General features: G+C 40.1%; 1 protein-coding gene across 2 annotated transcripts in view; it reads left to right on the forward strand.

Annotated features, from left to right (window-relative positions):
• LOC120060608 (TOX high mobility group box family member 2-like) overlaps positions 1-12,757 on the forward strand; it is a 124,002-nt gene that overhangs the window by 78,249 nt on the left and 32,996 nt on the right. For both annotated transcript variants that reach the window (XM_039009985.1, XM_039009986.1), the window contains one exon: positions 3,813-4,070. In XM_039009985.1, the coding sequence (XP_038865913.1) occupies positions 3,813-4,070 (258 nt within the window). The remainder of the gene's footprint in view (positions 1-3,812; positions 4,071-12,757) is intronic.

The raw sequence follows: 12,757 nt of genomic DNA on the forward strand, positions 1-12,757 counted from the left end.
ATATGGAGACCAAGGTCATGCCTGATTGAAATATAATAGAAGTGTAGACATCTGGTCTAATACTGTGGGAAGTTAAATCTATTTTAATGGCCCTGCCACAGTGGATTCTCTCTGATGCACTCCTCGCGGTTCAGTGACAGTAAATCACAATGTTCTCTTATTACCCTGACTGGAATGAGGGCATAGAGAGAGAACAATGAGGGATCCACACCATTTGTTTTTCTCTCCTCCCTCCTCCCCCATCCCCCCTCCCCCCGTTTGCCATGGCTTAAAGAGAATGACATCACAAAAATAAAAATAAAGGGGGATTATGGCTAGGCTATTGTGCCATATGTGATTACCGGGGCTTCCACATTCCCTTGGGGGGATGAGTGACTACAGGCTGACATCTTTTATTTATTCATGTGATTTCAGCAATAATGATTGGATGAAATAGGGAAGTGTGGTGCACCACAATACTAACCCCACAAATATTTTTCAGCTTCCTCACATTTCATTTTGGGGGTTGTTTTTGGTCTGATTTCAAGCTCAACTCAAATAGGCCACACACAGCTGTAATGGAGTGTGTGTGTGCGGGTCTTTTACCCAACTAAATTAGATCTATTTTGATGTGATATTTGAGGGAATTGCCAGTGGGGGGAGCAGGATGGAGGATAGCTTAGTCCCCATCCCCCCCAAGTCCACCTGTCCTGACGGGATTGGATGGAGAAAACCGCCCCTTTTTCAATCCACTTATCCCAGTTCTACCTGGCTGTCAGTCAGCCAGCTCTGAAATCTATCTTCTGCTCTTTTTCAATCGAGGGCTATTCATCGCCATCTATTGTACTCCACTGGCTAGTTCTGCTGATGCATCACCCCAATGGAGTTTCTTGTCATTTCAGAGCATGGTGGATAGGTCAAGTGCTTCAACACACTGTCCTTCATCTATTTGACGATCGTTCTGAAATACCCTTCAGCCATTTGTCCTCGCCATTAGTTGATGGGTGTCTTATTTGTCCTCTCTCTGCTCAAGAGGCTCTTTTTGGCATTTGGCACTTCTAGAATGTTGTGTTGTGTTTGAGTAACCTATCCTAACCCAAGTGTCTTCTTCCTATATCTATCTCTTATCTAGAGATGGTTGACATCTCTGTTTATGCATCACAAGCTGCTGCACATCGCCAGAACAAGGCCGATCTGTTGTTTTCTCGACATGGCATATGGCTACTGGACCTGCTTTCAATAGATGCTATTTTTAGTAAAGATAGAGGGTGCTTGATTAAGCAAATGGAATGCAGTATTCAAGTATATCAAATCAGAGCGTTTACTGTAAATGTATGCTGTCAAATACTATCGTTAGTGTGTTTATCCGATAGTATTCAACATAGACCAAAATCCATATAAGCACTAGTATTAGATTATCTCATGTGGACAGCCACCATGTACAATGGAACTGTAGAGAGGAGGGCGATATGTAGTGTCCTCGGAGCTTTACAAGCATTTTCTTTCCATAAATAGGAAAGATTTGCTTAAATTTCATGGGAGGGCGAAGGTGGTGGAGTGAGGCTGAATCAACATTTGACTTTTAGTTTTGACCCTTTTGTTTTATCCACATGCCGCCATGACCTGAAAGACAGTAGATGTATGAATTATTTATCTGCGTTTGAAAATATTAAACTTGTTATGTCCTTGTTCCAGATTTTATCCCCAAGGGCATGAAAGGACTTGTTAAAACAATGGAAGGCCTGATTGTAAAATCGCCTCGCGCAGCATTCTAATCTTCGAACATGCATCCTACATTAGTTACGTTTTATCTTGGAGAAGGAATTGTCTGAAATACATGATGTTGTTCGGATCAAAGCTAGATGAAATGCATGGAAAGCTAGTTTTGTTGAGCATTTGAAAGTGGTGACTCCATGTAAGAATAAGTGTTTCTTCATTTTTCATAGTGTCTTACCAACACAACAGCCAATATCCGTGACACAAATATCTCATTGATGCTATAGGCTATGAGGAAAATAGAAAATGGTCATAAAAATGTCTTAATAAATATACAGTAAGCTTTGACAAACCATACATTATTCCTCCAATACCAACTAGGCCTACTGGAAGACACAATCCGAGGCCAATAGAACTGAATAGAGTATAGGGTGTTCTGTAGACAGTTATTTGAGGGTATGGTCTGCCCAAATGACTTCCTTGAAAATGCTTGCCAAGTTACATATTTGTCTCTTGTCAAGAAATCCTAAGATATATATTAAAAGAACATACAATATTTATCTCACTTATTAGACATAACCACAGCTGCCCTTGATAGTTTTATGAGAAGTGCAGCTCCAATGGACTAAGTAGAAAATAAATGTAGGTTAATAATAACCTGTTATGTGCGAAAACAAGCTCTCCCTGACTTTCGATATAGTAATAGTGGCGATAGTGTTGTAAGAACATCCACACCAAGATAATCTTCATGTAAAGTGTATGTTATTATGAAAACATAAAGAACCCCCCCCCCCCCCCCCCCCCCCAGTTTTTTTAACTCAATTTCCCATTGAAAGGAAAACGAAAACATAGGTTTATGTCTCTTTTTCTTTGCTTACAATGTTCTATTTTATGAGAGTTTTATCTTGGTTCCATGCACCAACATAGCCGGTTGGAGCATGCCTGATTTTCCTCGGTATTTCTTGCCATTTGTTTGCTAAAAGTATTTGTTTGGAAGATAAATGGCTGCTCTGACAGGCGAGATGACAGCCTACACGAAGATGATATTGAATTGATTTCTGAAATGTTGCAGAACGGACTGCTTGATGTGTACCGTGAGACATGAATCATACAAATTCTATTAAAAAGCTCTTGAATGGCTGACACTGGAATATTACTTGTGATGATTAATTTTCCCCAGTCATTATAAAGGGAGTCAGCATCAGATTGCCTCTGACAAAATTGCTTTTCATTCCCTGGTGAATACCCTCGGTATGCTTTTGAGAGTGCAAAACCATATTTCTCAGCACAATATTATGTCAAGATAGCCCTTGGAGATACCACAGTGAGGCTTCTTCCTGTACCACCTGATTTGCATTTTCAGAATCATAAGAAAGTATTTCACCTTGTTGTGATGTCGGGAGAGAAGAGGTCATTTATTGACCTGAGATACAGCTCATAACATAGAGACTATGTCAGGGGGATTTGGTCAATTCCATCTCAACCCAATTCAGTTCAGGAATATGATTGAAATCCCAATATGAATCATAACATTAAGGAATGTTGTGAGGATTTTCCATTTAAAAATTCAATGAGTTAAAAGGAATAGACCTTTTTCAGTGTTCTATGAATAAAGCTTTGTTTGGGTTCTTCATTAATAAGCCATTAACAGAAATGAGTTTCTTCATCACAAACACATTTCTTTCTTTGTACATGATCTCGCTTTCTGGACTGACACGGAGGCACCCAAGGCAGCGAGAGTTTTACATTCTGCATTACAACATGCTATCGGATTGATTTTAAAAGCTAATTGAGCACATCAGGGTTGGTGATTAAACCAGGATCACTATATTACTGTTTAGCTACATAGTTAAGCATATGCAGTTTGCTTTTCAGGTTAATTAATTATAGTTTAATCTCCTAATAGATGACCATAATTAGTGGCTTCATGTCTGATGGCATTTGCTGATATGTTTGATTTCAATATCTCAACTCCTATGGTCTACACACTAACCATCTCACTCCTTTTTATCTTCAGTGAGCAAGATTTCCAATGTGTTCGTCAAAAATGGTAAATAAACGAAAACATTTGAATCTTGAACTTGAAACCTGTCCTGTCATCTTGTCCCCATTCTCAGTACTCCAGTCAAGGCCGAGGAAACAACAGCGGAGGAGGAGGGGATGAAGACTACGAGATCCCCCCCATCACACCCCCCAACCACGCTGACCCCTCTCTGCTTCACCTCATGGACCCCGAGTCGGGCTACACCTTCCACTCACTGCCCCACAATGGCCTGCTCAACCCCTATTCCTACCCAGAGCTGCCTGCTGCCCTCATGATGTCCAATATGCTGGGCCAGGATAGCCATCTTCTCTCGGGGCATAATATGCACTCGGTAAGATTCACCAGTTACAGTACTTCTCCTAGGATTCAATTCAATGTTTTTGTTATTTTCAGCGTGGCTTTACATGTTATTGTCTTAGAACAGGGATACACACTTGTTTTAATTAGCAGGAGTGTGGAACAAAAGCTAAGGAGACCCCAGCAGACACATGCACCGTTTATGCTTTTACACCTTCTGCTTTTTGTGACAGACTCCTTCATAGCTATTCAATCACCACACTCAAAAATATTTGACTCCATCAAAGTGCACAGAAAGAGAGCAAGGAGCTGTACAGTACACATTTCATTTGCTCTCTGATTGGTAAAACAAAAAAGGGGGTCTTGGAGGAGAAAAGAGAAGGGTTCTCCCTTGTCAGCTACTTTTATCTTTCAAAATGATGCAGAGGACCTCCATTCCAACCCCAGTAAGCGACTATTTCATGTGTTAAACATGGTTCACACTGAGCAAACACCCCTGGCGTACACATTCAAGTCCTTTAATCATAGAATCGAACGAGATGAATTATAAATGGCCCGCGTGTGAATAATTCAGCGTTATATACTTTCATCTGACACAAATATAACTTCTGGGTCATAAATATTCATGCTTTAATGTGAGTATCCGTGGCATTTATCCTTGGTTAATCAGGTCTTGTGTGATTTCGGAATCAAAGTACATTTTATGTGTGTGGCAGAGAGTGTGCCATTTAAAGTCAGACTTGGGCTTAACCTTTTCACATGTGAGTTCCAAATATCTCTAACGGTCACCCCAGCGTGAGTTGTTTTATGCATGTGATGTCAGAATGCACTCACTGTTCCAAAATGTGATTATTACGCAATAGGACAGTTAACACGCGCTGCCTGCTAATTATCTATAGGCTATGTTTCAACCTGTCAATTTCTAATTATTTTCTAACAAGTTTTATTTATTTAACAGTTTGAATTCACATAGAAGTATCCCATTTCAGTGTTGCGGACAATTTATGTTTGAGGCTTTACTGAGCCGGACAAACTTCTCTCTTCGAGGAGAGCTCAAGCACTTCCACCAATGTTTCCGCAGATCAAGTATGCAGACATTAGCGCAGTCTTGCACAAATTGGCATATTTTCTGGCTGGCGCTCGCATTACCTTCCTTGTTGTTTCCTTACAAATAATTACTTTGGACATGTGTGCATTCATATCAAAGTAAGTGCCTTATTTTCGTGATATCGTGTTGTCGTTTCCACTGTAACATACAGTATGTATGTATGTACAGTACCAGTCAAACGTTTGGACACACCTACTCATTCCAGGGTTTTTCTTTATTTTTTACTATTTTCTACATTGTAGAATAATAGTGAAGACATCAAAACTATAAAATAACACATATGGAATCATGTAGTAACCAAAAAAGGGTGAAACAAATTAAAATGTATTTTATATTTGAGATTCTTCAAAGTAGCCACCCTTTGCCTTGATGACAGCTTTGCACACTCTTGGCATTCTCTCAACCTGCTTCATGAGGTTGTCACCTGGAATGTGCTTAGTGGGACTATCATTTGTTTTTCAACAGGACAATGACCCAACACACCTCCAGGATGTGTAAGGGCTATTTGACCTAGAAGGAGAGTGATGAAGCGCCTCATCAGATCACCTGGCCTCCACAATCACCCAACCTCAACCCAATTGAGATGGTTTGGGATGAGTTGGACCGCAGAGTAAAGGAAAAGCAACCAACAAGTGCTCAGCATATGTGGGAACTCCTTCAAGACTGTTGGAAAAGCATTCCAGGTGAAGCTGGTTGAGAGAATGCCAAGAGTGTGCAAAGCTGTCATCAAGGCAAAGGGTAGCTACTTTGAAGAATCTAAAATCTAAAATATATTTTGAATTGTTTAACTTCTTATGGCTGCATCCCGCTACCGGGATCGATATGACAACAGCCAGTGAAAGTGCAGGGCGCCAAATTCAAACAACAGAAATCTCATAATTAAAATTCCTCAAACATACATGTATCTTATACCATTTTAAAAGGTAATCTTGTTGTTAATCCCACCAAAGTGTCCGATTTCAAATATGCTTTTCAGCGAAAGCACTAGAAACGATTATGTTAGGTCACCACCAAACCACAATAAGCACAGCCATTTTTCCAGCGAAATACAGCAGTCACAAAAAGCAGAAATACAGATAAAATTAATCACTAACCTTTGATTATCTTCATCAGATGACACTCATAGGACTTCATGTTACACAATACATGTATGTTTTGTTTGATAAAGTTCATATTTATATAAAAAAAATCTCAGTTTACATTGGCGCATTACATTCACTAGTTCCAAAAACATCAAGTGATTTTGCATAGCCACATCGTTTAAACAGAAATACTCATCATAAATGTAGATGATAATACAAGTTATACACATGGAATTATAGATATACCTCTCCTTAATGCATCCGCTGTGTCAGATTTCAAAAAAACTTTACGGAAAAAGCAACCCATGCAATAATCTGAGACGGCGCTCAGAAATATAATAAAATTAGCCGCCATTTTGGAGTCAACAGAAACCAGAAAATACATGATAAATGTTTCCTTACCTTTGATCAACTTCATCAGAATGCAGTCCTAGGAATCCCAGGTCCACAATAAATGCTTGATTTGTTCGATAATGTCCGTTATTTATGTCCAATTAGCTACTTTGGTTAGCGCGTTTGGTAAACAATTCCAAAGTCACAAAGCGCGTCCACTATAACGTGACGAAATGTCCAAAAGTTCCGTAACAGTCAGTAGAAACATGTCAAACGATGTACTGAATCAATCTTTAGAATGTTGTTAACATACATCTTGAATAACGTTCCAACCGGAGAATTAGATTGACTTCAGATGAGCGGTGGAACGGAGGTCCTCCTCATGTGAACGTGCATGGTGAAAGCATGGTCAGCTCGTGGCAGTGGTGACTAATTCCTGTCTCCTTCGGCCACCCTTCTCATTAGAGTCATCAGACAAAGTTCTATTGACTGTTGACATCTAGTGGAAGCCGTAGGAAGTGAAAACCCATCCATATCTCTCTGTATTTTCAATGAGAGCTTAGTTGAAAATCTGGCACCCCCAGAAAATATCCAAACAGGAAGTGGAACTTCGCAGGCAAAAGCCTGCCATATGAGTTCTGTTATACTCACAGACATAATTCAAACAGTTTTAGAAACTTCAGAGTGCTTTCTATCCAATATGAATAATAATATGCATATATTAGCAACTGGGACTGAGGAGCAGGCAGTTTACTATGGGCACCTCTGTGCACCTTTCATCCAAGCTACTCAATACTGCCCCTGCAGCCATGAGAAGTTAACACTTTTTTGGTTACTACGTGATTCCATATGTGTTATTTTCACCCTTGAATGAGTAGGTGTGTCCAAACTTTTGACTGGTACTCTATGTATGGAGCATAGTGTATTTACAGTTTTATTCACGTTTTCAAGTACTGGTGACAAATAATGCAATCTGATTGTTGCAAAGGTTATAATGGACACTTATAATTTTTTTTAATGTTCCACTGATTATAATGAGCTTATGCTAAGCTATTTGCCAGCAATGTGTGGTGCCATGTTTGTTGACATTACACAATGCATTCTGGTTGTCACGTAAATGTCTGTCAGACAAAATATGTTATAATGAGGAGAAGGTTAAACGTCCAGAGGTGAATGAAGGGAAGTGAATGATCGTAGATGACACACCCTCTTCAACATGCAATTAAATGTCTAGAGGTGAATGAAGGGAAGAGGATGATCGTAGACGACACACCCCCTTCAACATACATACTGTAAACAGACCAAACTCCTCGTCTCCTCTCTGGTTGTCGCGAAAAAACAAACATGGCAGCACGCACAAACTAGCATCGTCGGATTACTTTCGATTTCTAGGAAGTGTTTTACTCAATTATTTCGATCAATGCTGAGCTCACCCGTGATGTGATGAATTATAAATAGTAATTGCTATTAGCTAATTCATATTGTGGTTCCTGACAGCCGGGAGTTATCTAAATATGACCCTAGGACTAATGTAGCCTACATTTTCCGGTTTGGATGATAGTGTATGCTGTCGCTACTTCTGTGAATGTCTGAACATTGCATCTTGTCACACCTGCTCCCGCCTCCCTTCTCTGGAGCTCAAGGGCGCCAGGCTGCCCTTCGTTACGCACACTTGTCACCATTCATTATGCACATCAGTGCTCATTGGACTCACCTGGACTCCTTTACTTTGTTGATTGACCCTCTATATCTGTCTGTTCCTCAGTTTGTTTCCCGTGTCAGCATTATAGTCGTTTTGTTTTCCCCTGTCCAGACGCTGTCTGTATTCTGTTCCTGTCTGTGTTTCATTAGATGTTCACTCCCTGTACTTGCTTCTCGTCTCCAGCGTCGTTCCTCACACATCCCAAAATAAACTGGTCACATTCAGGACATTACTTTGTAAGGACTGTGTTTGTGCAAAATGTTTCTGTGAGAAAACAGTGTGGCTAGTTGGACGTTCAAAATAAGCGTTCTAATCACACGGGTTTGAGCGTACGCTGCAGGGACCACTGTAGAATGATCACTCCCATTTGTTGGTACGTGTGAAAAGGTTATTAAGTCACTGTGTTGAACATACTAGTGAGCTGAATATAGCTGGTGCCATGGAGATGTACAGTAATGTAGTACATCATGTGCAAGAGTATTTATGTGTTTATTTATTTCGTTATACATTTGGCAGTGTTCAGAAAATTATCTGGCTACTATTTTTCATAGAAAATACAGCTTTAATTGATACAATTGGTGTGAGGCTGGTGACGGAGGCGCGTGTGTGCGTGCATTTGGGCGTGTTCATGTTCATGCCATGCGTACGTGCTTATGCGCACAAACATGTATGGGAGAAAACAGCTCCCTTTTCTTCTTGGTTTAATATGCCAATAACATTTCCGTAAGAAAGACAGTCCTGGTTATTAAACAGCTTTCGATTCACCTTTGCAATTATTTATTTTCAAATAGTCCTTCAGGGTAATGTTCCATTTTCTTATTTCACACCCCCTTTTCTCATAAATGAACCGTCATTGCCATAAATCACTGCAAACAGAGACTTGCACACACCGTGAAAGGTCCAAAGATTTATGTAACACATTCATGTTTTCCACTTCCTCATTTTAGTACTACTCTACTGGAGCCTGGCTAATAATAGTGACTATTAATATTTCCTGTTGCCTAGCAACCTGAGCAAGTAATAGCTTACGCTGGAAAAATAGATGACCGATAAGGGAAAAAATTCAATTCATTTATTATCTTTGGGGACAAGAGGAGCTTATTTCTCAGGCTGAGGCATAGAAAAGTAAGCTGAAATATCTTAAAGGAATTGAAGATGAGGTTATTTTCAATTTCATTCCATTAAGAAAGGATGTTTCATTTGACGTTTTTCCTATGATGTCAATTAACCTTAATTTCATGCCAATAAAAGCATAATAGACAGATTAAATTCATATTTCTGTCATAGGCTCTGCACAGTATTTGTGTTTTAGGAACGTACTGTATAAATAAGGCAGAATGTTAGGTTTTTGCAAAGTGGGGAAATGTAAAAAAATAAAGGTTCCCTTAGTATGAAGGCATACGCTGATCATAATATGATCCTGAACATCATTTTGTGTCAATTGTTTTCTTCCATTGTAGCTATACTTTTTTATTCAACAACAATGCCTCAAGGATACATTTCATATCAGTAATGATAACTATCTTACACTGTATGTAAACTCCCTTACAAATACAAGCTCAGCTGGAGCAATAGATATTGCTCATCTCCGGGGATGATGTTACTTGTTTTAGTACAACATTTAGCCTAAGGCTAAAGCTCAGTAAACTTCTTTCTGCTTAGGGATCCTCTTTTCCACCATGCATCTCATGGCATCCAATCATACAGCAAACGGTTAAAGGGATTGTTCAGAGAAATTACATTCTCTTAATGTTTGTTGTCTTACCTTGAAAGCATTCTTTTGGACAAGGAGTGATCTGCAATCCCCTTTCTTTTGTTTAACTAGCCTCTATACTGTATATATACTGTAAATATCTACATATGTCGTTTTGCTGATCTATCCCTTTAAGGCATTACAGTATTGTGAGCAGTAGATCTGACCATGACCATCAATAGCATTTTTAGAAATGCACGTTGCTATATTAGCCCACTTGTTCAGTTTTTGTTGTAGTTGTCTCAAATAGCACATCTTGTTTTTACCGAGAGTCAAGTATGTCACAAATATCTTAGATCTCTGATCACTGGTGGAGCACATGATAATAGTAATACCCTTGCTCTCTCCATCAGAACCCTCTTCTTTTTCCCTCAGAATTCATCTCATTTTTGACAGCCTCCTCCCTCTCAGTTCATTCTGACTGCTCTGAAGGCAGAAGTATTAGCTGCTAAATCACAGGATGACATGTGCAGTAGATGGAAAAATGGGCTTGAAGCAATGATGAGAAATAGTTTATATTTAGGTATTTAAAAGCTATGTTGATGTGATTGTTTATATGATATGTAGCTTGGACTTAGATATAAAAGTAGTGGTATGTTTTATGATGGTTCAAAGGAATTCATATTACATCAAGATACTGTATGTTTATTCAGAATATTTAATTCATCGAGAGACTTGTAATCTAAGCCTGCCTTTCTACAATGCATTTGCATGTAGTAGCTAACACCAAACTGCCTTTATTGCTAATTACAATAATGACATATCATAAATGTGGTTAAACAGCTAGCAAGATAAGTTCCCATAACACGAGGGAATGGTTTGGATATGTTATCCTTGATTAGAAACATACAGTGGCTTGCCATTGGTAAAGTCAGCGGCCCACCACTCATTTGGCTGATGGGTTTTCCAGAGGTTCAGACGGCGGTAGCCAACACTACTTATAGAGTATAGGCTATCGACATGGGTCCAATATCAGCTTATAGTGGTGTGCTCATAGCCTCATAGACATCATTGGTCCAATAGGTGCTTGCTGGCTAGATAATGTTTTATAAGATGGTTAGGTGTTTAGCCAAGTGTGATATCCCAACCCCCCCTGCCCCCCCCCCCCCCCCCCCCCCCCCCCCCCCCATGCCCTCTGTTGTCTAAGGCCAGACAGACACATCGTTTGGATGGGACATTGAACAATGCATAATTTCTCCAAGTTGGATGGAGCGCTCATTATGCCTGCATTTAAAAACCCTATCACAGCTAGCCCTCACTGTCAATGTTGCCTGCTCCCCCCAGTGTGCTACTGCGGGGGGGCTTCATGTTTGACAGGCCCCCAGATCCCCGAGCCTGGCTGGTCTGGCTCATTTTTGCGAGAGGGGAGATGGGAGTGAGAATTGTCTCTTTGAAAAAGAGGAGGGAATTCCCTGGCAGGTGGTAATGAGGGTCGAGGAGGGGCCCGAGCACGTTGCCGAGGAGAACGCCGGCACATTTAAATTTGGAAACGGAACGCCTGCCGATATCTCATTATAAGCGTAATGAGGGTGGTTTGGGGAAAAGCCCACCGCCAAAAAAGCTCAGCCAAATATGCAAGTTCATGTAGCAAGATTTGTTCAATCTTGTTAAACATGTGGTGCTACATAGTTATTTTTTGGCAGGGTGCATCTGTTACTAGACCACAGGCTGGCCATATTCAAGACTCTCCCTGTTGTCTAGATACTGTCAATGTGGGTTATTGTTAGAATACAGTATGAATAGTGTCCAGTTTGCTTCCGAGTGCCGCAGCGGTCTAAGGCACTGCATCATAGTGCTGAGACGTCACTATAGCCGGCCCGTGACCGGGTGCCCCATAGGCCAGGGGCTCTCCTTGGCTCATCACGCTCTAGCGTCTCCTTGTGGCGGACCAGGCAGTATTGTCCCGACCGTCACCTCTCCCGAGCCCGTTGGGGAGTTGCAGCGATTAGACAAGATCGTAACTACCAATTGAATATCTTGAAATTGAGGAGCGAAATGGGGAAAATAAATAAATACGAAATAAATCAAATAAATAGGGAATATGAATAGTGTCCAGTTGGCATTACTGTTGTGATGCAAAGCTAATGTTATCTTCAGACTGTTGAAGGCCATACTTGCTTAATCAATATAAAAAACTGTTGACTATGCTCCTATGCAATAATAACATATTAAAGGTATAGTTCACTCTTATTACAAAATGACTCATAACCCTGAAAGCAGTCTAGGAGACAAGGAGAAACAGCAATCCACGCTTTGGGTGTGTTTACCTAGCCACTGTAACCAATAGTTAACATAAGCTTTTTCTTAGCAAATATCAATGGAAGTCAATGTTCAGAATGTATCAAATCACATGCCCAAGTATGGATAACTGTCTCTACTTCTCTATAGACTGCTTTCAGGGTCAGAAAACAGGTAAGCAATTCTTACATTTGGATGAAATATCACTTTATTACTGTTGGATGTTATACAGTAGAGAATACCATTGATGGACATCCATCTTTTTGTCAAATGAAACATCCACAACAAAAAACATTCCACCTGCAGCTAAGAAAGTGATTTATATAGAAAGCCAAACAAGATGTCACATCTATTCCAGTTGAAGGCAACAGTGCAGGCAGATCGTATGAGATGTGTCTCAGGCCTGCACAGACTGTATGGTAGAGACTTCATTGCTTTCTTTATAGCCCGTTTTAGATCTACACGAAGTGTTCGTTTTGAAAGTGTCTGTGGTTGTTTGTTTGTG

This window comes from Salvelinus namaycush, chromosome 16 (assembly GCF_016432855.1).
Source record: "Salvelinus namaycush isolate Seneca chromosome 16, SaNama_1.0, whole genome shotgun sequence".
NCBI lineage: Eukaryota > Metazoa > Chordata > Actinopteri > Salmoniformes > Salmonidae > Salvelinus > Salvelinus namaycush.